Source organism: Bipolaris oryzae (assembly GCF_000523455.1).
Source record: "Bipolaris oryzae ATCC 44560 unplaced genomic scaffold scaffold_58, whole genome shotgun sequence".
Taxonomy (NCBI): Eukaryota; Fungi; Ascomycota; class Dothideomycetes; order Pleosporales; family Pleosporaceae; genus Bipolaris; species Bipolaris oryzae.
Window position 1 is genome coordinate 1 of NW_006911334.1, and position 25475 is coordinate 25475.

The 25475-nt window shown below is 51.2% G+C and overlaps 9 protein-coding genes across 9 annotated transcripts; 2 read left to right on the forward strand and 7 right to left on the reverse strand.

The window, feature by feature from the left end:
* Positions 1-609: 609 nt before the first annotated feature.
* Positions 610-5655, reverse strand: COCMIDRAFT_94384 (uncharacterized protein; the record flags this gene model as incomplete). The annotated part of the gene is made up of 4 exons (XM_007689440.1): positions 610-2064; positions 2114-5080; positions 5127-5414; positions 5464-5655. The coding sequence occupies 4 exons, from the start codon at positions 5653-5655 to the stop codon at positions 610-612; spliced, it is 4902 nt and encodes a 1633-aa protein (XP_007687630.1).
* Positions 5656-7480: 1825 nt separating this feature from the next.
* COCMIDRAFT_4970 (uncharacterized protein) lies at positions 7481-9394 on the reverse strand (the record flags this gene model as incomplete). The annotated part of the gene is made up of 1 exon (XM_007689409.1): positions 7481-9394. The coding sequence occupies one exon, from the start codon at positions 9392-9394 to the stop codon at positions 7481-7483; it is 1914 nt and encodes a 637-aa protein (XP_007687599.1).
* Positions 9395-9924: 530 nt separating this feature from the next.
* On the reverse strand, positions 9925-10077 carry COCMIDRAFT_94448 (uncharacterized protein; the record flags this gene model as incomplete). Its single annotated transcript, XM_007689441.1, has 1 exon — positions 9925-10077. A coding segment is annotated over one exon (153 nt), but the record flags the coding sequence as incomplete, so codon positions are not given.
* A 782-nt stretch (positions 10078-10859) lies between these two features.
* COCMIDRAFT_94402 (uncharacterized protein) lies at positions 10860-12974 on the forward strand (the record flags this gene model as incomplete). The annotated part of the gene is made up of 2 exons (XM_007689442.1): positions 10860-11410; positions 11594-12974. 2 exons carry the CDS (start codon positions 10860-10862, stop codon positions 12972-12974), a joined length of 1932 nt encoding a protein of 643 aa, XP_007687632.1.
* A 150-nt stretch (positions 12975-13124) lies between these two features.
* On the reverse strand, positions 13125-14546 carry COCMIDRAFT_4972 (uncharacterized protein; the record flags this gene model as incomplete). The annotated part of the gene is made up of 3 exons (XM_007689410.1): positions 13125-14181; positions 14241-14405; positions 14461-14546. The coding sequence occupies 3 exons, from the start codon at positions 14544-14546 to the stop codon at positions 13125-13127; spliced, it is 1308 nt and encodes a 435-aa protein (XP_007687600.1).
* A 2349-nt stretch (positions 14547-16895) lies between these two features.
* Positions 16896-17366, forward strand: COCMIDRAFT_36439 (uncharacterized protein; the record flags this gene model as incomplete). The annotated part of the gene is made up of 1 exon (XM_007689426.1): positions 16896-17366. One exon carries the CDS (start codon positions 16896-16898, stop codon positions 17364-17366), a length of 471 nt encoding a protein of 156 aa, XP_007687616.1.
* Positions 17367-17969: 603 nt separating this feature from the next.
* COCMIDRAFT_36440 (uncharacterized protein) lies at positions 17970-20042 on the reverse strand (the record flags this gene model as incomplete). The annotated part of the gene is made up of 3 exons (XM_007689427.1): positions 17970-19062; positions 19121-19220; positions 19295-20042. 3 exons carry the CDS (start codon positions 20040-20042, stop codon positions 17970-17972), a joined length of 1941 nt encoding a protein of 646 aa, XP_007687617.1.
* A 1148-nt stretch (positions 20043-21190) lies between these two features.
* Positions 21191-22921, reverse strand: COCMIDRAFT_26009 (uncharacterized protein; the record flags this gene model as incomplete). Its single annotated transcript, XM_007689422.1, has 2 exons — positions 21191-22444; positions 22505-22921. 2 exons carry the CDS (start codon positions 22919-22921, stop codon positions 21191-21193), a joined length of 1671 nt encoding a protein of 556 aa, XP_007687612.1.
* Positions 22922-24752: 1831 nt separating this feature from the next.
* On the reverse strand, positions 24753-25343 carry COCMIDRAFT_36443 (uncharacterized protein; the record flags this gene model as incomplete). The annotated part of the gene is made up of 1 exon (XM_007689428.1): positions 24753-25343. One exon carries the CDS (start codon positions 25341-25343, stop codon positions 24753-24755), a length of 591 nt encoding a protein of 196 aa, XP_007687618.1.
* Positions 25344-25475: the final 132 nt, after the last annotated feature.

Genomic DNA, 25475 nt, shown 5'->3' on the forward strand with positions numbered 1-25475 from the left:
GGGGGCTCTCAAGGGCACTGAGCAAAGAAGGCATTTTTGTTTTTTTCTTCTTCTTCTGGTACTATGAGAGTTAAGTGGAGAAGAGTGGACGAGCGGGTACGGGAATGAGCTGGCTCTGTGTTGCAGGCACACGCGAGCAGTCTAGATGCGTCTGTCAAGGTCTGGACTTCCTGTACTTTCTCTGCAGACATAGTACATATACAATTTGTCTTCACGATGACATATTTTATTCTAATACCGAGACTGAAAATATGTAGTTGGTAACACATTCAAGCCACATTGTAACCGGTATGTCCTTTAGGGTGCCCACGCTTATTGCATTTTGTCACAATGGGACCGGACCACTATTCAAAAACAAGTGTGTGAGATATGGAAAAGCGCATGAATTCAACTACGCGTATATAGCAAAATGAAATGTAATATATATATGCGCTTGCGTGGAAACCCCGTATTATGAAGCAGCTACACCAAACGCCGTGTGAAGCACTACATCCGTAGCCGCATGTCACCCCCTGGTCTCAGAAAAAAAAACGCCATTGACTAATCCGGGTATCAAACGACCCACCACTCCCTCGCATGTACACAGAGACCTCCATCAAGCTAGTCAGTCTACTCGCTGTCATCGTCGTCATCGAAGCTAGGCTCAGACGCATCGTCCGAGTCGGCCTCGTCGTCACTGACAACGTACTTGGCCGGCTTAGCAGCAGCTCTGCGACCAGGCCGAGCGGCAGGTGCGCGTGCAGCTGGCTTGCGAGTTGGCTCGTCTTCATCTTCGTCTGACAGTAGGTCGTTGGCAAGATCTTCTGCGTCCTCCATGTCCTCGTCTTCATCTGAATCGGCAGCCTTCTTCTTCTTGGATGCGGTCTTGCCTGTTTCTGCCTCCTTGCCATGTTTCTTCGCGTAAGCCTTCGCTGCTGGACTCTGAGCGACAGGCTTCTTTGCAACGGCTTTCGGCTTTGGCATAGGTTTGGCAGCAGCCGCCTTGGGTTTCGGTGCAGGTCTAGCAGTCAACTTAGTCGCAGCTGGTTTCTTGACACTGAGATTGAAGTCATCATCATCCGAACTCATAATAGTGTCATTGACATTTCGAGGAGCAGGGCGCTGTGGTGAAGACTGAGGCATTAGACCTTCGTAGTTGGTAGTATCACCATCCACATCGACAATGCTATTCTTCTTGACTCCAGCCGAACTGCCAGAGCGAGGATTGCCGTTGCTACCTGGCCGGGCCACAGTCGTCGTCTTAAACATTGGGACGCCGTTTGTACCAGATCCGATTGTCTTGACCATGCTGCTGACGTCGCCAAGGAGGTCTTCGTCATCATCGTCAGAATCGCTACCGAGGTTGTATTTGGCTGCTTGTTTGGTTGCGCCTCGAGCCGCCCGAGCAGGGGCAGCTTTGGCAGGCTCTTTGGCGGCTTCCGCAGCTACTGCAGCAAAGACATCGGAGTCTTCGTCATCTGAAGGAACCGAAGGAACCGGGTCTTTCTTGATAGCCTTCGCGCCAGCAGGGCGACCTCGCTTCGCAGGTGCTGGCTTTGAATCTGCAGTGCCTGGTCTGCTATCCGATGCCCCATCGGTCTGCGGCGTCGCCTCCTTCTTCACAAGGTGTGAAAGCAGCGTACCTTGCTTTTGCGGTGCCGTGGAGCCGAACGCGCTACTGCTCTTGAGAGCTTCTGCCGCTGATGGCTTCTTGACAGGTTCTTGTTGAAGGTAACTGAGCAGTCCCTCTTTCTTGGGCTTTGGCTTCTTCTTAGCTGGGCCAAAGTCCGAGTCAGAAGCGTCTGAATCAGAGCCGTCCATCTTTCTCTTCTTCTTTCCCTTGGTTCCCTTGCCTCCAGCAATGCCAAGCTTCTGGGAAGCGCGGCGGGTCATGCTAGCAATCTTCTTCTTGCGCTTGGTCTCTTCTTCTTGCTGCACGTCCCATTCTTCCATGAACGCGTCAAGGTCAACATTCCAGATATCCTTGGGTGAGAGTTTGATAAGGGTGTCGACCTCAGCCTGCCTCTCGCGCATCTGCTTCATGACCTTTTCGACGCGCTCTTGGGTCAAAGACCAAATGGGCATCTATAACCTGTTAGCATTTGACACACTATTCAGAAGTATGAGTGCTTACGCCAAGCAAATAGTCGTAGTCGTTGGCGGACACTTCGACTTCAGCCTCGTCCTCCTCATCCTCCTGGGCATCTTCCTCTTCGCCGGCATTCTTCGCATCTTCGATCTTGGGGATCGGTGCAAAGCCAAGTTTCTTGAGTTCCTGGACAAGGGCAGCCTTCTTCTTCTTGGAAACCGTAAGCTTGCCATCGATAATCATCTGAATGAATCTGGCTTGGTTCGTCAACTTGAGGAGGTCCTTTTCCATCACTTCGAGTTGATGCTGTTTTCGCTTCTCGTAGTACCGCAGACGGATGTGATAAAATTCCTCAATAATATCAAGGACGGTCGAGTACTTGTGAATACGTCCTTGGGCATCGAATGCAACAAGATTGCTGGTGGCTTGAGGCTTGAATAGCTTGAACATCTCCTCAAGGCCTTTAGCAAGAGCGGCCGCCATGTACTTGTCCTCCATCTTGATGACAAAGTGGACGCGATCTGGGGTGTTGTAGTCAATGTAGTCCTTGATAAACGAGGGGCCCTTTTCCGCCTTGATAATCTCCTCAAGTTTCTCCTTGAAGTCCTGGGTCCAGTAGCGAACAGGAAGCTCAGTGATTTCAATCTCATTATCACCAGTCTGTCGAACAGTACCCGTGAACTGGTAGCGGTCAGGACCGAGCACAGTAGTCGTTCCGGTGAAGCCCTTGTACCAGGGAACCATAGGAGTCATGTCTTCTTTGGTAGCCCCTGGTTGCATCCGGCGCCTGATGTTCTCGATGATATCCATGGGGTTAAAGTTAGGAATTTCAGAACTCCAGCCAGTACCGATACCACTTGAACCATTGATGAGGATCGTAGGCAGAATGGGCACATACATTTCCGGTTCAATCTTGTTGCCATCGGATTCGCCGTACTTCAATAACGCATCGTCGTGGGGATGAAAGATACGTCTTGCAAACGGTGTCAGACGGGTGTAAATATACCTGGCGCTGGCAGCGTCGGCACCACCCTTGAGACGAGAACCAAAGTTACCACTCGGCTCCAAGAAGTTGATATTGTTGGTTCCAACAAAATTCTGCGCGAGACCGACAATGGTTCCCTGCATCGAAGCTTCTCCGTGAGCATAGTCGGTAGATCCGGAGACTGCACCAGCAAGCTCAACCACCTTGACATCCTTCTTGATGTTACGCCTAAAGCAAGTGTACATTACCTTGCGCTGACCGGGCTTTAGGCCATCAATAACAGACGGGATAGATCGCACGTTGTCAGCCATGGAAAACAGAATCAACTCCTTGTTGACGAAATCGTCGTATGAAATGTCCGGAGTGGTCAGGTCAAGATGCCGACCTGGTACAAAGTCGCGTAGCCAGTCTTTACGAGCATCCGCCTTCTTCTTCGAGAAAGCCAATTCTATGAGCTTCTCCTCCTCTTCTCGCATGACCTGAAAGCGCTTCATGTGGGTGTCGAGATCCTTGAAGTAAATCTGAGCATCAGGAATGTCGCTGGTACCCAATCCCTTGTAGTACTTGTGATTCCAGCCCTTTTCATGAGCGTGTTGTTCTTTCCACTCCTCATATTCTGGCATAGAGAAGAAACTCTTCATGCTGCGTGGGTTCTTTTGGTCGCCCTTCCAGACCTTGACAATAGGCGTGATGAACTCCAGCAGGAAGCCTGGGATCTTGAGCAAGCTCGGAAATTGGCACTGAAGAAAGTTGATGAGTAGACCCTTGATATGACTACCGTCGTGATCCTGATCAGTCATAATCATGAGATGACCGTAACGCAAGCTTTTCATGTCTGCCACTGTGTACTCCTTCTTGTGCTGAAGACCCATGAATTTCTTGATGTTTTGAATCTCGGCATTCTTCATGATCTGATCGACCGTGGCGTCGCGGACATTGAGAAGCTTACCACGAAGTGGGAAGACACCAAACAAGTCTTGGTTGACGACAGCACGTCCAGCAAGCGCAAGGACACTAGCTGACTCACCTTCAGTGAGGATGAGAGTGCAAAGATGTCCGTCCTTGGTGCCTGCCTTGTTGGCATCTGTCAACTTTGCGTTGTTGATTCGGTTACGCTTGTTGCCATCGGTCTTCTTCATCATCTGGTCAGCCTTTTGCTGAGCAAAGTGCATGATGTTCTGAATGACATCGGTCTTGGCAATGGCATTCAGGAACTTGTCGCTGAGGACAGGCTTGCTGCCAAACTGACTGGGCTTGGTAGTAAGCTGCTCTTTTGTCTGGGATGTGAAGGCAGGGTTCACGATGGAACAATTGACAAACAGAAAAAGATGGTTCTTGATCTGTGCAGGCTTGAGCTTGACAGCGGCCTTGTTCTTCTTATTGACAATGGCCATGAGTTTCTCAACAATCTGGTCGGCAATGTGGTTTACATGTGTACCACCGGATGTTGTCGCAATAGAGTTGACAAAGGATACCTGGTTGAAGGCACCATCTGAAACGGCAAAACCAATGTCCCAGCGTTCGAGCTTGTCGGTAATGATGACATCCTTTTCCTTGTCATCTTCGCTGTTGCCCTGGTCGCGCGAGATAGACTTTGTGTACATTTCCATGTATTTGGCAAACGATGTGATCTTGATGCGCTCGCCGTTGAGGTAAACCTTCACGCCCCGTAGCGTACCGGCCATATCGTAGGTTCTGCGTTTGACCATGGCTTCAAAATCGTCGTCGATGCCCTCCATGCCGAACCTGGCGTAGTCGGCCTTCCAGCTGACCTTGGTGTAATCGTCCGCCTTGATGTCTGTAATCTTGGCTTTGCCCATCTTGCTCATGTTCTCCGTCCATGTTTGCTTGTACTTCTTCTTCTGTTTCGAATCGACGGTCTCGACTGTGAATTCGGTACTGAATACGTTACAGAGCTTAGCTCCGTAACCGTTGCGTCCACCCGTGACTTTTTGTTGGTCGTCGTCATAGTTGGACGAGGTGAGAAGGTGACCAAAAATCATCTCTGGTACATATATGCCGTGTTCCTAGCCGAGTCAGCAGGTAATTCTACAATTGTCATAGGCAACGTACTTTATGAATCTCAATTGGGATTCCCTTGCCATCGTTCCTAATGGAGATCTCGCCACTCTCCCGGTCGACTGTTACTCTGATCTCACTCATATTCTTGTCGTTTTGTTTGTTGTCGGCAGCATTGACAAGAATCTCGTCGAAGATCTTGTACAGGCCGGGAACGTATGACACGTCACGGTATTCCATCGACTCGTTCTCTGAATTATATACCCACATCTTATCCGTTTGCCGTTCTACGGAACCGATGTATGTATCAGGACGCTTCATGATGTGCTCCAAGTGCGTCAACTATGATTGTGTTAGTCGGTATTTCGCCAATTGCAATGGCAATACTCACCATCTGGTACTTGCTGCTGGCACCGCCCTTCTTGGGCTTTGCAGCTGGCTCTTCATCACCATCCCCGCCAAAGCTCTCGTTGGCGACATCTGCGGAGGGTTTACTGCTCGGCTTCTTAGGGGCTGGTGCCTTTTTGGCCTTTGGGGTGTCTGCGAGCAGCGACTCATCGACATCTGCAGGGTCCTCATCCATGTCTACGTCTGAGTTCTCGATGTCTGAGTCGGCCTTTGCCTTTTTCTTAGGTGCAGCCTTCGCTTTTGGTTTTGCAGTGGCGCCGGCAGGTCTGCCTCGAGGTTTTGCAGGACCAGCTGCTTTCTTTGTCGCGGGTGCCTTTGGTTTCGCCGCTGCCTTGGTGACTTTGGCGGACTTTGCAGGCGGGGCAAAGTCAGAGCTCGCGCCTTCGTCGAATACAGAGTCGTCCATTAGGGAGTCGGACATGGTGGGCTAAAGTCGAGTCCCCAGAACGGGGGACAAGTGCGAAAGAAAAAAAAACACTTGTCAGACGTGATTGTTCTGGTAATAAGATACGGGCAAGACGTAACGAATGTAGACGAAAGGAAGGCGTGGTGGCGATGAGGTTGAATGTGAAGGCGTGTTTTGCTACATGAGGGTCAGTGTTTACGCGTTTGCGTTGCCAAAGCGAGAGGCTGCAGGGGAAGGCACGCTAGTCGGACGCTAGTGCGGGGCTTTTAGGAGTTCACGAGTTGTATTGCAGTGAACCACGAGTACCACAACGTCCATTGTGAAAAGCAAGACGATGAGAGAGCTGTGATAGATTGCCCTTTGGGTGTGATGGTGGCAGAGGGGAATGGTGGCATGAAAGGCGTCAAGGCCTACGACGATAATAGCCTCTGGTACACCTTTCACATGCCAAAGGTGAGCGCGACATCCAAACCCAGTCTGCAGCTTCGAATGCAAAACACCAGGTTAGTGATCATGAGGGGTAGAGCGCCATTCTCTTTTACCAGTCCAACAGACAGGAGTTGCGTGGCTCTTCTCCTACCAAGGCGAGGTCAGGACATCGAGATCAGTGGTGGCAAATGGCACCACGCAATCGTAATGCTGCGGGAGCCCATGGAACCTGTTCATGCTTATGAGTAGAAACATGCCAAGAAAAGTGTTCATCTCGAGCTCTTCTTAGCAAGCAACATTGCACATGACGCCGACTCGGCAAATCAAGGACCAAAGCAAGAAGGGGATCTCGGATTTCCCCCTCCTCCGTTGATCCACAGTCCACTCGGCCGAACCGGACGTCAAAGTGCCCACAAATACTCATACTAGCACTAGGATACAGCACATGGCTTGTAAAAGAAAGAAAATTTTAAAAAAATTCGGCCTCTCGGATCTCGGATATTGACGTCCGGTCCTCCGGGCCAGACAAAACACAAAGGTTGATTTTGGGTTATATTCCAAAACGGGCATCGATTGAGAAGGAACGGGACACTGAACCCTGGGACCAGGATAAGCACCATAGTAAAGATACGGTAGGATGTAAGCACCGTCTCACTGGCATCATCCTAGCGCAAAGTTTGGTCGAGGGGATCACCCACCCGCTGCATAAGGTAATAAAGACGGACCCAAAAAAAGAGCGCTAGGTGGAGTTCGGAGATATTATCGGTCCTATTGACAAAAGTCGAGCAAATGAGCATCTTTAATGCATGATGATTTTTAATAATTTGTATTTGGTGCAAGAAATTGCGAATTTCCTAACCTAACCAAAACAAATGAAAAAATGCGGAGGGAGTGACGTTGACCTAGGTGGCCAAAGAGGCAAAGGTATCTACAGGTTAGAAAGTAAGGAGAGCGTAGTGTACACTAGAGATAGGGATTGGACAAAGAAGTCCAAACCAACAGGTCCAGCCTGCTTCTGCCAATAGTCGTTGTAATATGAAAAGAGAAGAAAACCCAAGAAAAATCCTGCGCCACGCCCAAATGCTCCAGGAAAACTCCAACCGAAGGTAATGAAAAGAAGTGTAGACCAGAATATAAGGTCATGGCTGGGAGGGCATATTCGCAATTAAGCCCTCTCCTTGTGATGAAACATGTCTTTGAGGCGAAGCTTGATCTTGTACACATACCAGTCGCTCTTTCTCTTGACGCCCATGCCGTCATCGCTGCTCTGTTCGCCCTTCCTCGTCTTTGAATCCTTGCTTTTACTTCGGTCGCCCTTCTTCTCTTGCTTGCGCTTCTTTTCATTCATGACAAACATGCTGGTAGGGCGTTTCTTTAGGCCGGGACCATCGACAACTCCAGAATCCCACATGCCGGTTGTTGTAATGGGTGCATAGGTAGATTGCGTCTTTCGTGGTCGCTTCGTGTCCGGGAGAGACGGGGAGAGCAAGGGCGAGTCGAGCAACGGTGCAGGCGAGGTCGGCTCTACTGGAGAAGGAGGTATAACGACAGGAGAAGGAATCTGGTTGAGAGATGGTCGAGATGTCTCAACAGATGGACGCTCTATGGGAGAAGGAAGTTGTAGCTCTCTAATACGAAGTAACTCTATGCTGCGCTTCATCTGGCGCTCTTCTGTGCTTTCCACCAGAGTCTCGTCTTCGAAAGCTAGACCGTATCTCTTTCTCGCACTGCCAGTGATGCTGTGTGTCGCAGTGCCAGTTGAGTTTGCTCTCCGTGCACGTGTTGTGACCACCGGGGAGCCCTTGACCGCTGTTTTAGTGGAAGCAGGAGAGGGAGGAGCATCAGCGTGTGCATGGGACAGTCCTTCGATGCTGGCCTTGAACATTCGTGGAAACGAACGACGCTTCTCTTCGACTGTTGAGGCTGGCGATGGTGAGCGAGGGCCTTCGAGCATAGACATTGAACATGCGCGATGAGCGGCCTGGCGGACTGAATTGCTCCGAGTCAGGGCTGGAATGGTGGCTAGGCTGGAGCCGTCCGAGGCAAATTCTCTCGAAGCAAGCCAGACGCCAGACACTAGTATGAGGTTGCGGAGGGCTTCATTTGTTTCAATGGGAAGCTTTTCGGCAAGGGCGTCAGCAAAGGAATCGGAGTCGATGCTGAGAGGTGTTGTAGGCGATTGGGTGTACGAGGATGCGTTTGGGGTTGGAGGAGAGGTGGCCGAGGGAATGGTGTATGTGTCCATGACGTCGATGCGGCTGCGTGTCATTGTGGCGATGATGGGGTGTCGCCTCGAGTCGGAGCTGATTGTGCTGAATGTGAACTTTTTGTCCTCTGGCGCGGGCGCAGTGAATACCGAGGCCGAGGTGCGACGGGCATGTGCAGGCTTGAGTACCCAGCGTGCCTTGAGTGCAACAGCATGCTCGTCGGTGGAGGTGAATTCGTAGCCTCCATTGGGCATGTCTGCGACTGACCAGCGACTGAAGCCATCGCTGATGCAGATGTCGGTTGTCTCGGTAAGGCCGTTGTCGCTTTTGCGTGTGCTCAGGACGCCGACGACATCGCGCGAGGCCCAGTCATCGTGGCGCGACTTTTCCTGCTCATCTTGCGAGGTGTAGGCTCCGGCCTTGACAACAAGGAGGTCGTGGGGGCCTAATCGCTCTTTGGTGTTGAACAAGTGGGCAATGCGACGAGTGGAGCGCTGAGGGAGGAGGGAGAAGGGGACGACGTCGTAGGCAGGCTTGGGGCGCTGCGAAGCAATGACCTGGTGTAGCTGGAGGTGGACGTGGCGCTTTGAGCGAGTGTTTATGGGGCGGGCGATGTTGTAGGACGTCTTTGAGCGGCGCGAGGGCTTTTTGACCTTTTCGGCAGTGGTGTCGCTGCCGGCAGAAGCAGGGCGAGAGGAAGAATGGTCGGCCGGAGGGATATTGTGTGTTGTTGTTGTTGTGGACATGTCAGGGGAGGGGGTTTGGCCCCGCAAGACGGAGCCTAGGAGGGAGAGTGGCTTGTGGAGGAAGGAGGCATTAGTTGTGGCGGCGGCGGTGGTAGTGGGATTGGCGGCCAACATGTCCATCAGCATTGCTCCGGCTACGGGACAGAGGGAAGAGGCATTCTGGGGAGACTGTCAGCAATTTGGGAAATACTGGCGGTAGGATGCGAGGCCATTGGTATTATAAAGGAATGGCCTCTGTCCAGTCAAGCGCCAAACGAGTGTCTGACTTACAAGCCACAGTGAGCACGAGCAGCGAGTTATGCAGGGCAGGGGTACGAGAGGCTGAGGGATGCATACAGTACCAGCAAGTGTGTAGGCAACATGCAACGAGCAAAGGCAGGCCGCCAGGAACACAAGTACCCGCCGACTAGAGGGAGCAAAAGGACACGGGGGGCGGAAAGAGGACAAGAGGAAAAAGATGAGGTCAACAGGGCCGCCGCCAGAGGTCATTCAGCGCACGGCGGCGGCGGACAAGGGCTTTACTTCTTGTCCGCATTGTCGACGCACAAGACACAGGCAGGCTGCGACGCCCGTCATGTCAACCGTCGACCTCCCGCTAGCGCACGCCCGCTCCCAGTTCGAAACCACGACACGAGCCAGGTCCGGCCCAGACTCTGCTAGCAACGGGGCCGGCCTGATTGGCTCGCGTTGCCGTATCCGCCTCGCCTGCTACTATACTTGCCTCCGCCCATACGCTCTGAATACGCACACGCATCCATACGGCCTATACGATACGCACTCGAGCGGTACCGCTGCCTGGATCGACGTCCGGCTCCCACGGCGCCCGCTATAGGCTGGCCCACGAACAGTTTCCAACGCTCACGACTGTGCAGTGTGATGCGACCTAGTGTACATACTTACTACGTACCTATCGATCCATCTCGCCCTCTCCACACTTTGTCCATCGGCCCTACACCACCACACCATCTGGGGCCAAGCAAGAGCCATACCCGCCGAGGCCCGATATCCTGCACATATTACGGTACTTATATCATATGTACGATACACCACTACCGAGTGGGCCCCGCCGGATGTCCCAAGGAAGTAACGTGTTGGTGTGTAATCTGCGAGTAGTATGTAGGCATGTAGGTACTAGCATGTTTAAACCCGAGGCTAGCTGCACTCTGTCTGTCTGTCCGTCTGTCTGTGTCTATGTATGTATGTATGCTACGCCCCAGGCCAGCCACCGCCTCTGGCATAGCAATAGCCTTCCATCTGCACTCTCCTCCCACCCCTCCTTCCTCACCGACAATGACACGCACCTCGCCGAGACAAGCAACCCATGCTGCAAGGCCCCGCAACTGCTCACCACCATGCCACCACATGTCGCCTTGAGTCCGATCTTCGGTTCTCCCGGCGTCCGTCTTCCGCACACTTCCTTTTTTTCCCGAGACCCCGAGCTCTCGTCAGCTGCACATCGCCCGCTCCAAAACTCCATCGGACGAACCACCCTCCGAATCGTCGCACAAGCTCTGCACCATCGCGCCTGCAACGAGTCCATTTGAAAATCTGATCAATCACGCCAAGTAGGAAGGCTCAAACCTTGTCGCTCATGGCCTCCCAAACGGAGCACACATCAGCCCTAGACGTTGCTCCTCACTCACTAGCTGAGAATCTCGTCAATTGGTTCGTCCAGCATGGGGGCCACCTGAGCCCGCATGTCCAGCTCGCCTACACGCACGCTCAAGGCTTCCATCTGTGTGCCCGGACGCCATTGACCTCGCCTGTCGTGGCCTCGTGTCCGCTCAACCTTACCCTCTCCATCCTCAACCTAGACCCTGGTGAGAAAGAGGTGCAACATGTCCACTCACCTTTGCAGCAATGTCGAGACAAGATCCCAGACCATATCCTGGCCTATCTTATGTTGCTAGAGCAGCGCGACAAGGGCAACGACTCGCCTTGGAGCGCTTACCTAGCCTGCTTACCTGGGCCTCAAGACATGACCACTCCTCTCTGGTTTGATCATGGTGACTTCGCCTTTCTGGCTGGCACATCCTTGGCGCCCGCTGCAAAAGAAAGAAAGGCTGAGCTACACCAGCAATGGGAGCACGCCGTGCAAGTCATAAAGCACCTTGACGTGCATCTGGCTGACGTTATCTCTCTGTAAGTTTCCTAGTGCAGGCCACTCGAAGCAGCCCAAACATGCTGTCTCAGGCGTGCAGTAGGCCCATGCTGTCCACTCGGCAATTGAATACGTGATGCTCTCTACGTGTTGAATGACCAATTTGATTTGCTTTGTCTGCACATTACATCAGACGCCATACACACCCTGCTAACACTAGTCAGCGAATCGCTGCAATGGGCTGCTACCATCTTCACTTCGCGCGCATTCATCTCCACTCATATCTTACCTGGCAGAGAGACAATACCCATGCTCTTCCCAGTCATCGATATTCTAAATCATTCCGTCACTGCAAAGGTTGAATGGGACTTTGAGCCACATCGCTCCTTTGCACTCAAGTGCCTCCAAGCCGACTCTGTCCAACCGGGAGAGGAGCTCTTCAACAACTATGCTCCCAAGCAGAACGATGAGCTGCTCCTCGGATACGGTTTCTGTCTCGAGGACAACCCAATTGAGCAGTTTGCCTTGAAACTAGCGTTTCAGCCGCAGCTGCAGCAATACGCGCAGCAGCTCGGCCTACTAGATGGCGAGAACGTGCCTTTCGAAATGACTCGGGATTTCCTCGCTACAGATCCAAACAAAGAACAGCACTTTTTGCGTACCAGAGGTCACCCATTCGGGCGTTATGACAATAACGTCCCCTTTTTCCGCGGCGTGCCCCCGTATATTGTTCACTTCTTCTTCATCCAGACAATCATTACCGCCGAAGTGGATATAGGTAGCATCGACGTTGCTCGACCTGGAGCAAGGATCACACTACAGGTCTTGGTACTTTTACATCAGGCGTTGGAGCAGAGATGCGCCTCCCTCCCTTTCCGTATAGAGCAGGAACCCCAAAACACCAAGCAAAAGTATGCAAAGATTTACCGTGACGGTCAAGCCCGCATCATTCACTCGGTGCGGCAAGAACTCCAGGCTGCAGTGGCCAGGCTCCGAGCATCAGACCAAGAAGCTTCAAACAGGTCCTTGCATAGCTTGTCTGATGTCCTATCGATTTTCGAAAAGGATTTGCCCACAGCAGGAGCAAAGTTTACAAATGCGCTCCAAAAACATGGCTTGGACAAGACTCACGACGACAGTCTAGAATGGGCTTTACTGCTTACCGTGCTAATCTCTATAATGTTAACAACGCCCGAAACGGACAAGGTGTCTGTCTTTACCCTCTTGCGCAGCCTATGTGCCCAGCACGCGCTTCCCATGCTCGAAGACGGCATCGAAGACGTAGAAACATATACCTTTGTTGACGAACATCTCGTAGACTTTGTGCACCTTCCTTCTGCTGATCCTAGCGCCACTCCCAGCGACGTCCTTGATGACCTTGGTCTTACATTTGTGAATCAACCAACTGATAGCACGGTGCCTGTGTTTATCAGTGGTCGGACTGAGCACCTGGGCGCGAGGATCATCATGTGGGCCATGAAGGTGGCGGAGCGCGATGTTGTGCCCGTATTTGAAGACGGAGGTATCAGAAAGTGCTTGTATGCTCCATGTGGTGGGGACGACGAGACATGGATGTATGAGGATGTGGACGTGCGAGCGGAATGATGTTCAGAGAAGGAACGGAACGAAAGTTAAATGTTATCTACCCGAGACACGTAAACAAACGGCCATGTCGATCATTTGTTGCGACTGCAACCTTGCCACGGAAAGACCCGAATTGCCATGTCCAGTTCTCATCTACGTCTCATCGAAACCTTATGCCACGACATCACTCGCTTCCTTCTCTCTCCGTTCCTCATCCTTGCCTCCCAATTTGCCCGTTCTTTGATGGATCGCTTTCAAAGTAGCCTGAAGCTCTTGCAAAAACCGATCCACTTCCTTCTCCGTACCCACCGTTATCCTTAGGCATCCCAAGCAACCATGCTCCTTGCCTCTAAACCTAACCACTACACCCTTCTCCTCTGCTAGCCCCTCATATACCGCTAGCGCAGTCTCATTTGACGGCTTGCCACCCTGGTCCGCAGGCGCATCGAGTATCTGGTAGAGCAGGAAATTCGATTCTGTGCCGCCGTGCAAAGGACCAACGCCCGCAATCTTTGGCAATTCGTGAATCATACGATCGCGCTGCTCGACAATTGCGTTGCGATTCTTGTGCATGACATCCAGGTGTTTGGGGGACAGAGCCGCGCGCGCAAGCTGGCTAGTGGGATTGGGAATGTTGTACGGCGCCTTCATGTTGTTTAGGATCTGAGCGATTGCCGGGTCGGCAAACGCAGCGCCCAGACGGATACCGGCGAGGCCAAAGGCTTTGGAGAGCGTCTGCATGACCACAAGGTTCGGCCATTCAGATACCCATTCTGCCAGGCTGGTGCCGTCGGGCGAAAAGTCAATGTATGCCTCATCTAGCACTACGACACCGTTCCATTGGTGCTCTAGGACACGCTGGACGTCTTCCTTTTTCAACAGCTTGCCTGTTGGGTTCCCTGGCGAGCATAGATATGCTAGCTTAATATTCTTGTCTTGGTCCAGCGCATCGAGGATCGCGGGTACATCGAGGTCGAAGCTGGGTGTTTGCAGGGGCACCTTGACGAGCGACACATCGTTGACTTGCGCCGATACGCTGTACATGCCATATGTGGGTGGACATGTGAGGATCTTTTCTTTGCCTGGGACGCAGAAGGCGCGGATCAGCGCATCGATAGCTTCGTCCGAGCCCACGCCAACAAACAGGTTGGCTGGTGTGATCTTCTTCGATGTGTGCGTGTGCGTGTTTCGGAGATTACATAGTAGCTGCTTGAGTTCTTCTTGGTGGCTGCGTGGGCATGTGTCAGTATTGTTGACCCAGCACAGGATACAGAGCGGCGTGCGTACGGATCTGGGTAGCGGTTCAGACCAAGCAAATCAATGTCAATCGCATACGATGAGTCGGATGCGCCATTGGCTTTTGACTTGGTCTCTCCCGTCAATGAAAGTCCCGGGCCGTACGCGTTCTCGTTCGCGTCGAGGAGAATGTTGGTTCCGTCGTCTTTGTAGTCACTACGTACTTGGGTCAGTCCGAGTACCGCAATGAGCGTCATTGAGCTTCACCTACTCGCGCGCGCATCGGTACGGCTCCAACGCGAGAATGTTGGGTCGCGCGCATTTCTGCAGGTCGAATGCCGTGTTTTTCGGTGCCATTGCTGAAGTATTGACGCGAGGATTTCCAAATATCGAGTTCAAGTCAATGGTCGCGGGGAACTTTTTTTGTTGCGCGGGGCATGCGGCGAAACCGGGAGTCATCTAGGATTACACTGGTCCGTCTAGCATGACCGCACTAAGTGCAGCGTATCCAAGAGTCATTCTCGGCGCTTGTTATAGTTTTGGTCTGGATGAGCCATTTTCCCACAGAGAAGTCAGGCTCTGACATTGCGCAATACTATTCCGAGTGCTCAATGCGAGCAATTAGCATCTCAGATAGTGGTCATATGCCTGTACGTAGAAAAAAATCTTGTTATCCGATGGAAGATCAAGAATCTCTGCCTCTGATACATTTTGACTTTCCTGCGGTCACATGAAACACTTGTGTCATTGCAATGCGTCGTCCGGCCACATTTTCGACCTACGCCAAAATGGGAAGGGGTGATATTAGTAGTTCTTGTCTTGTCCTGCTGTACTCGTTTTTCGCTCCACTTAGTTGCCGTGACTCTGACACCAATGGCAGTCTGCCGAAATGTGTGTTTTTGTTGCACAATATAAATAAAGAAATTCGAGTTTTTTCCATCAATCAACACACATCCGATATGGTCTAGTGGCTAGGATTTGCCGCTCTCATTGCAGAGTCAGTTCACTGTCAAGTGCCGGCAAGGCCCGGGTTAGTACTTTCCAACCGACTTATAAGATAACCTCTTATTAACAATCCCCTTAGGTTCGATTCCCGGTGTCGGAATGCATCAGTCTTTTTTTGCTACTTTTTCTTAGAGAAGGGTTGTTGCAGTAGCATAGCGTTTTTTTTCTTGCTAATGATAAAGGCTAGCTAAGTTTGGTGGGAATGGGGCCCTTTGTCGAGGACGTGGATCGACACGAACCTCATTAGTGCACAACTCATCAAGGCAGTGCCTCACGTTTAAATGATAATTACTGAGCATCTCTGACATCACATCTTTTTTGTGTCAGCTCTAGCTTTATTCGATTGTGAGAGCTTATGTGCTGATTAGTGCTTTGACTTGACATATGAGGACACTACCTAGCAGGACATTGCGGAGTCGGACATTGCGGAGTCGGATGTTACGGAGGCGGACATTGTGTAGGCGGACATTGCGTATTCGGACACTATATAAGCGGACATTGCGTAGGAGGACACTATGTAGACAGACATTATATAGGCGGACATTACTTAGGTGGACACTACGTAGGAGGACACTGCGTAGGCGGACATTGTATAGTAGGACATATAGGGCGAAGATAGCTTGTCTCCTCCATAGTAAGGCTCATGGTTTGATACTATGTATCTACGTGCGTTCATTATGATGCAGACTAGCGTTTTCGTAAAAAAAAAGCCATCTAAAATATCACTACTGCTGAGAACTGGTTATCCCACTAATTGTCATGTCCGCTAGTTGCAATATGCAAAACAAGATGACAATATCATGATTTCACACTCACTCAGTCGCTTACACAAGGGTCATAACGACACTAGGCTCTAGAGTTTCTTCAAACGTAGTGTACAGTACAAAACTCAGCCACCGACTGTATTTCCATTTGAAATTCAAGTGACAAGAGAAAAACTATGGTAGAAGCTAGATGTTCTCCTTCTATTTAGAAAGTGCCACAGTCGTTTCAGCTAGACAAGTCAATAGCATGCCAAAGAGACCATTATAGTCACATGGGCATAGCCAGTGACCGGAACATTCCATATGAACACCCGCCCATGGCTTTGTGACAGCCTTTTAGCACAACAGTATTGACACGCAATCCTTCACCCCTCCCCCCCGCCCTACTCCCGTCAATCTTGTTTTTTCGGCATACCCAAGAGAAGGGTCTTGTATGCGCTGGCTCCATCAATTGGCTCGCGAGGTATTTGCTAGTTTGCCGCGGACGGTACGGGTAGTTGCACCATGTGTACCTCAAGAGCTTGGCCATGCTGTCTATTGCACCACGTTGGACCATCGAACTAAGACCTTGCTCCAACGAAACAAAGACCATTACCTTGTACTGAATACGAAATCATCTGAACACGTGCGTCCAATTGGGAGACGATGCTATGTTTGGTATCTGGTACAAGAGCACTCATGCGGATAGTGATGTAGCACTGGCTTGCTGGACCTCTTACCTTTGGATCAGGTATTGAATACAGGAACAGTGGGAAATACTAAAGGCGAATTGAGGCGTTTTCGACGGGTATAAAACGAGGTTGAGATCCCCCCTCCCCAATGAAGCCCAAATAACCATAGCATCTCAATCAAGCTTGATAGTAACTTCACACTCATCATCCGCTCCCATCCCTCGTCTTTTCTAAAAAAAAACCGCTCCATTATTCCCTCCCCAAACATGTATCTCTCAGCCCCCATCCTGGCCCTTTCCCTCTCCGCCAGCACCGCCTCCGCAGCCCAAGCCAAAGTACACAACAAATGCGACTTCCCCGTGTGGGTAATCCCAGTCCAAGGCCAAGCAGGCCCAGCCCAAAACATCACTCCAGGCTCTACCTTCTCCGAAGAACAAAGGAACCCCGACCACGGCACCGGCGTCTCCATCCAAGTGACAACGACTGAACCGGGCCCCAATAACCCGCAGCCCATCTTGATTCTGGGGTATTCGTGGAGCAACGTGACGGGGCTGTACTACAGCTTGAGTACCGTCAATGGCTTTGGGTTCAAGGGGAAGAAGCTGCGCATTCATAATAGCGACGGCAAGCCCGTGGAGCAGATTCTTTGGTACGGGGAGCCCAAGCCGGATTATACGGCTGCGTATCTGAAGGGGGAGGCGGATATTACGCTTGAACTCTGCGATGACTTTGCGTAGAGAGAAAGAGAGAAGATTCGATAGTGTGGCAAGGAGAGTTGATGATGGTACTTGGTGTGCGCGTCGTGGTCGTGACAGAGAGGAAGTTGAGGGACAGGTGTGATCGGCGAACGCTCGATGTGGTGTTCCATGACCAGTTGTTGCCCTTTGTGAATGTTTGGTTTTGCTTTCAAGTTAGTTCCACTCCGCTGTGCGGAGATATACCACAATGCAAAGCGTTGTTCGTGCTGCTGTACTTTGCATTAGTCATTGGAATGATGGTAAACTGACCGGATGCCTCTATCGACCATAGTCCAAATCTTCCTCTTATCGCATGTTCTTCTGAAGTCAACACATAGTCATAAACACCAAGCACAATGCAAAGTCAAGTATTTTTGAAGTGTCATTTCAATTCTCTACACAGGATAATAAACCCTATTATTAGAGTACATGCTACCACCAAACTTTTCCTCCCAAAGTCATTGATCGTTAGTCATCCGATGCAGTTAGGAAAACAAATGAAAAGGGCTCATAAGCCTAGAACTCCGTGAACTAATCCCCATGGAAAATGTCTATGCTAGAAGATGCTGAAGAAGACAAAGAGACTGCTGAGGAGCGATCCACTTAGTCAACCTCCTCGACAGTTGGGCCGTCATCGCCGCCAGCGCCGCCGGGAGCACCGCCAGGAGCGCCGCCGGGCATACCGCCAGGCATGCCACCCTCACCACCAGCTCCGTAGAACTTCATCATGATGGGGTTGGCGACACCCTCGAGTTCCTTCTGCTGAGACTCGTACTCGTCCTTGGTGGCGGTCTGGTTGTCGTCCAACCAGGCGACGGTCTTGTCGATCTCGGCCTTGAGCTTCTCCTTGTCACCAGCATCGAGCTTCTCGTCGACCTTGGAGTCGCTGAGGGTGTTGCGCAGAGAGTAGGCGTAGGACTCGAGAGCGTTCTTGGCGGCGATACGGGCAGCCTCAGCCTCATCCTCAGCCTTGTACTTCTCAGCCTCAGCCAACATGCGCTCAATCTCCTCCTTGGAGAGACGGCCCTTGTCGTTGGTGATGACGATCTTGTTGGTCTTTCCGGTACCCTTCTCGAGGGCGGAGACGTTGATGATACCGTTGGCGTCGACGTCGAAGGTGACCTCGATCTGAGGAACACCACGAGGAGCAGGTGGGATGCCGGTCAGCTCGAACTTGCCGAGCAAGTTGTTGTCCTTGGTGCGAGCACGCTCACCCTCGTAGACCTGGATGAGCACACCAGGCTGGTTGTCGCTGAAGGTGGAGAAGACCTCGGACTTCTTGGTGGGGATGGTGGTGTTGCGCTTGATGAGAGGAGTCATGACACCACCAGCGGTCTCAATACCGATGGACAGCGGCGCGACATCGAGGAGCAGGATCTCGGAGGTGGACTTGGAAGATGTGTCACCGGACAGGATGGCAGCCTGGACAGCAGCACCGTAGGCGACAGCCTCATCGGGGTTGATGGACTTGTTGGGCTCCTTTCCGTTGAAGAAGTCGGAGACCATCTTCTGGACCTTGGGGATACGGGTGGATCCACCGACGAGGACGATCTCGTGGACAGAGGACTTGTCGATCTTGGCATCGCGGAGGACACGCTCGACAGGCTCCATGGTGGAGCGGAAGAGGTCCTGGCACAGCTCCTCAAAGCGGGCACGGGTGATGGAGGTGTAGAAGTCGATACCTTCATAGAGGGAGCTAGGGTTTTGTCAGTAAACAATGTCAAGACAATTTGTTACTAGAAGGTAAAACTTACTCAATCTCGATGGAGGTCTGAGCTGAAGAGGAAAGAGTGCGCTTGGCACGTTCGCAAGCGGTTCGGAGACGGCGAAGGGCACGAGCGTTGGTGGTGAGATCTGTCTTCAGTGTTAGTAAAGAAATTTCCAAATAAAAATTTCAAGAAAGTGGAATAAAACTGAAATGCTCTAACCTTTCTTGTGTTTTCTTTTGAATTCTTGTGTGAAGTGGTTTACAAGACGGTTATCGAAGTCTTCACCACCCAAGTGAGTGTCACCTGCAGTGGACTTGACCTCGAAGATACCCTCTTCAATGGTCAAGAGAGAAACATCGAAAGTACCACCACCCAAGTCGAAGATGAGGACATTGCGCTCACCCTGGGTCTTCTTGTCGAGACCGTAGGCGATGGCAGCGGCGGTAGGCTCGTTGATGATACGGAGGACATTGAGGCCGGCGATGAGACCAGCATCCTTAGTGGCCTGACGTTGTGAGTCGTTGAAGTAGGCTGGGACAGTGACGACAGCGTTGTTGACGGTTCCACCGAGGTAGGACTCTGCAGTCTCCCTCATCTTAGTCAGGACCATAGATGAGATCTCCTCTGGTGTGAATGTCTTCTCCTCGCCCTTGAACTCGACCTGGATGACAGGCTTGCCAGCCTTGTCAATGACCTTGAAGGGGAAGTGCTTCATGTCGGCCTGGACCTCAGCATCGGCGAACTTGCGACCAATGAGGCGCTTGGCATCGAAGACGGTGTTGGTAGGGTTCATGGCGACCTGGTTCTTTGCCGAGTCACCAATGAGACGCTCGGTGTCGGTGAAGGCAACGAACGAGGGTGTTGTGCGGTTACCCTGGTCGTTGGCGATGATCTCAATGCGGTCATCTCGGAAGATGCCGACACATGAGTATGTGGTTCCAAGATCGATTCCGATCGCGGGTGCCATGGTGTAGGTAGGCGAATGTGTAGTGGGGTATCAAAGTAGAAGGAAATTCGCAAAGGTGCTCACAAGTCAGAGACTTCGTGTGGGTGAGGCTTAAAAGATTCAAATGTGATGTGAGTAGTGAATTGGAGAGACAGCCCAAGGCGGCGGCGGAGCAGTTTTTGTATTGCTTTGGCACGTCTTGTTTCTACAGAATTCCAGCGGCTTCGACGTGCCAAGCCTCCAACCAGAATCTTCCCGCAAGCTCTGCGACCCACTAGAAACAGCTGTCTGACGGCTGCACTGGGGCGAAATCGCCTTTTTTCTGCCAGATACGATGCATGGAAGGCGCCCCCTGTGCTCCTGCCGTCTTGAGCGGGTTGCCGTGTTGCGCCTGCCCGTTGATGCCGTGCCTGCTTGTGCTTGTGTCGCCGCTGGGCACGAGGCTCGCATGTAGCCTGCTATGACGGCACCCTCACCCCACCATGACCTCAAACCAGTGGTTTTAGCGAGCAACCCCGCCATCACCATGGCCGCCCATGGCAACCAGCGCCTTCACGTACCTTCGACATCTCCACCGCCGCCGCCATCCATGCTATCGACGATTAACGCCCTCGTATGATGTGGCCTGTTGCTGCTGCTGCTGCTGATTACAGACTGACGACACGCCTATGCAGCACTACCACCACTACATACACCCTGCAAATGAGCGCCTTGTCTTGCCGACTGACTGACTGACTGACTCACTGACTACGTGAAGACATGGCCTGTCGTCATGCACAGCTAGTCTTGACACGCGGACAGACACAAAAACATGATTTGATTGATTGGTAAACCTCCGTATTGACAATGTGTCTGCCTTGTACGCCAGAGTACTACTAGGAAAAAAAATCAAATACGAAGCAGGATACAAATACAAACGGGGGAACCGACGCGTCTGCCTGATTGTGACAGTACTCTTGGCTCATAGCATCCCCGATTCAACTGCAATAACAAAGAAACTACAAAGCAAAACCTCGGTGCATGTGAGTAGTATGTATCCAGCATCCAGCCCAACGCCGCACATGCATCGCGTCCCCAAACGCCAGACATGGGTATAATACGAGACCGTGACGTCCAAGTCAAGAGACCGTCCAAGTAGAATAGGAAGTCGACTACCGCCGAGACGCGTCCTAACCACCTCCACGTCCTCGACCGCGTCCCCTTCCGCTTCCACTGGCCGTTCGACTCATCGCGACACCGCCACCATGACCACCAACAGCAAGCGAGTCTCTCTCTCCGTTCCGTCCTATCGGCGTGTTCCCACCACCTTCGGACCATCCTGCAGCACTGCTCTGCGCGCTCATAGGCACTCCCCCCAGTCCTGCTCCTACTTCCAGATGTGGTGCTGTGCTGCGTAGTGCGCTTGTCATCTCATTGACGGGTTCAGAGAAGTTAGGCGGCTGGACCTGGTAGTCCCGTGCTTTGACCGGGTTGCATGCGGCCTGCAACAGCTTCTCATTCAGATCATCATCCGGCCGTGCTTCTCTTAGCATCAGCTTCAGATCCTGCTCCACATCATGTGCCGAGAGCGAGGGCGGTGGTGGTGCCGACGCATTGATCTTCTGGAATATCTTCGCATCCAAAACAAAAGGCGGATTGTAGATGAATGGTGGTATTTGTCCGCTCACTATAGCTGCCGTAGGATTGAGTGCAGACCGGGTAGCGCCGCGCGTCGCATGCGGGTTCGATGAGTGCTGGCGCACCATGTCAGAAGCGCCTGGTATATCGTCTGAGTCCTGGTCTTGGTCCATAGGGTCGCCGTTTTCAGAAGCATGCTCTCCATTTGTGCCATTGGTATTGCCGTTCGTCGTTGCTTCTTGTGTTGCAGCCTCTGTATTCTTCATCTTTGCAAAGAAGTGAGAAGCGGCTGTTGTGGCCTGATTCATAGCCATGTTAAGCTCCTTCTCGGTGAACAAGCGTTCAAGAGAGTAGGCAGATGACTCGAACTGTGCATTGACAGTACGTGCTTTGGCTTCACGAAACGGAGAGCCAATGCCCATCTCGATAGCCCGGGCAGAGGCGCTAGGAGAATCGTTATCCTGGTCCTCAAACAACTTTCTCTTCCGCTTGGTTTCATTAGCTGCAGCCAGCTCTTCAGCATCCCCGAACTTGTGTCCTGTCCTTCTTGTTTTCCGAGGCGCTTGCGGTCCGCCGGGACTGGCGGGGTTCCCAATGCTGAATTGATTAGGGTGCAGAAGCATCGCATTGCTGTCGGACAAGTCAAGCTGTTCCTTCTCTCGCTTCAGCCTGTTAGTTCGCTGCTGTATGCTGGCTACGAGGCGCTCCCGAATGGTGGCGGCAAGCAATTTGTGCTCCTCTTCGGCGATTTGCACTTTGTAGTAATGCGAATTTTCGATTTCGTTCTTCGTGTTTTCGTGTTTATTCTATACAAAGGCCAAGGTTAGCATCTTGTGTCAGGATCTCGGAATGTAGGGGGCACCCACCCAGAGCATGGTGAGATTGTAGTCCCGCTCCTCCATCGCATCATTGACCGCGTCAACAAAGCGTGAGTAGTGTTTTCCGCATTGCGCGATATAATCTGTGCCTGCGCTAGGTGCAGATGGCACGTTGTTGCCCATAATCTGCGCGATGAGCTCCGAGGCCTCCTCTCCGTTATCCTCGAGTGGTTGGTTCGCATAAGGGTCAGCCTTCATGATCAGGTTGATGTCAGCTTGCAGCGCAGCCAACTGAGCGCGATAGTGGCTATCTCTGTTGTCAGAGAAGGATGCCATCATTTCCGCGAGCTTCTCAGCGAGCATGTTGCGCCGCTTGTCGCGCTTCGAGGGCTGCGGTTGAGGGGATGTCGCTGAATGGCCTAGCGGAAAATTGTCCGCTGGCGACGGGCTGCCATTTCGGACCATGGCGATACCTGAGACTTTCGACGAGTATGAGAGTCGCGCTGCGTCTGGATCGTGTGAGACAGGGTAGTCGCAGGGTGCTACTAGTCTTTTGAGGGTGCTTAGGTCCTTTGCCGTGTGTGGACCTAGTTGTGTTGGATACGAGCCTTAGAGAGAAATAATTCGTGTCTCCTAATGAATGATGATCACCTGGTTTAAGCCATATAGTAAGCCGACATCGAAGTGTTGTTTGCAAGAGTGAATTAGTTTGAGAATCGAACGTTCGCATCGCATCACTTGGAGCATTCCGAACAGGGTCTAGCGTCTGAGCGGTTGAACGCCGATCGCCGACTTCTCCCAAGCCCAATTTGCACGGCACACTGTTGCTGATGATCATGCGCTTTGTGGCATCAGGTATATCACTGCTGTGTGCCTAATGGATATCTAGAAAGCATCTTGCTCACAGTTTGGTTGCTTTCAGTTTTTGTCTCCATCATCGCTTGTCTTAACAGTACAGTATATTTTTAAGCTACTTGTACTCCCACTGGGTAAAGGGGACGAACTTGCTTCCTAGCGGACGCGACTCGCTCAATGAAAACAATTTTATACACAATACTCGCGAAGATTGAAATTTAAATGTGTGTTCATTCGAAGGGCATGTAGATGAGTATCTGCAGATAACATCAGCTATCTAGCTGGCTATGGTGATTCAAGGACGAGTAGACTATTATGAAAGGTCTTCGTATGTGGCTTCTATTGGATACTTGAAGTTTTGTCGATAGATTTAGGCCATTTTCTCATCACAAGCAGCAATCTTTAGGAGAAAATATCGGGAAAGCTTTTTTCGCACGTAGTTCTTGAAGAAATCTCACCGTGAGATTAGAAGATTGATACAGAATAAGTATCGCCGAAAATCTATATTCAGAAAGTCTAGTTGCGAAGACACTATAAACTCATTATCATCCTGAATAGAATGAATAAGTGTGCCCTCTCAACTTTTGCGACTTCCCATTAGCAATAGCCAAACAAAAACTCTGGAAATATGATCACTATGGTCCTTCAGTTTGGACTATGTCATGAATCTGTACCATGCGTGAATTTATCATCCTCCACCTTGGGCGCCACAACACCATTAGCCTGCGACAACAATGCGTGAAGAGTGCAAACAACTGTTCAACACTGTTCAACACTGTAGATCCAGAAATAAATTTGGCCACATTAGTTCGCCGATATTAAGTACAGTGTTAAAACCACATCATTTTGTAATAGCCGCTTCACTAGTAGAGCAGCTGTTGCGTAGAGAATTTGGCGTAGGCTCCTTAAGCACAGCGTAGCTGGCACTTCATTAAGAACAAGATAAGAAATTTGACGATGAAATGGGATGTACCAGAGGGATAGCTATATAGTAAACGGATGTAGATAGTAGGACAATAAGGCTTCTTAACCAGTAGAGCACCTACATAACCCTTATGTTAGAGCTATCTCACCTTAACTAAGCATCCCAGGCACCTATAAACCCCAGCCTTCGCCTGTCTACATTTCCTATAGGAGGCTTTTATATAGAAGTTAGAGGCATCAATCAATCATTCGATGCAACGACCCATCAGCGCATAAATAGACTCATGGAACTTTCAGCGAGAACAGTCGATAATATAATAGAAAGGTACACTTAAAGAAGGACTCTAATTCATTAGTAATCTTCGAGGTGAGAGAAGCTAAGTGTTGTACTGATTGATGTTTCATGTGAGAGATTTTTTTGGAAGGATGTTGACCGTAAATGAACCAATCAACCTCACTGCCTCCACACCTAGTCCTACAGTATATCGTACATGGGCCCATGTTCATATCATTGCCTCTAAACCTCAGCAGGTCTACTAAATGCGCCTTTAACCTCTTCTCCTGGCTTCCTCTTACGCCAGACATCTTCGCTATTAGGCCCACTCTTGAGCACCATTTCCTTCTCGCGATACCTATCCTGCACCATGCGCTCCTTGATTTCCTGGCCACTCCGACTGTTCTTTGTGCGCATACAGAACCAAAAGTCGCTCCAGTGGTCGGAGCAGCTTCTTAGTTGTCCATAGCGGTATATATCGTTGAAGTGGCCGCCGAGCGATGAGCAATAGAAGGCGCTATCAAAGGCGGCGCGGCAGGACATGGTACGGGGGAGTGTAGGGTCGAGCTCCTCGAATTGTTGAGTATTATTTTCTGTGCTATTGGCTACCGAGGACGAGGGAGCATTGGTAGAAAAAGAGGGCGGGGCGAGGTGTGGGTGGGCGGCGTAGAAGTCGGGATCGTGGGGGGCAGAATGTGTATGTGATATTGTCGGTGTGGGCGCATCGTTTGGTTTTTGTACAGGCGATGTTGAACTCGAAATAGTGGCTGACTGTTGGTACTGTTGTTTCGCTGCGGCATCTGCGCCCGAGCCTGAGAAAGGCCACCAGCCCATGTTGAAAATAGTATGTGTATATGGAAAAGGTTGTGCTGTTCGCGGGCCAAGTTCAGGGTCGTAGTTTGCAGGTATCAATGATAAAGCACAAAGATAGTATGAATAAAAGGTCGCGACGGTATTGTAAAGAAG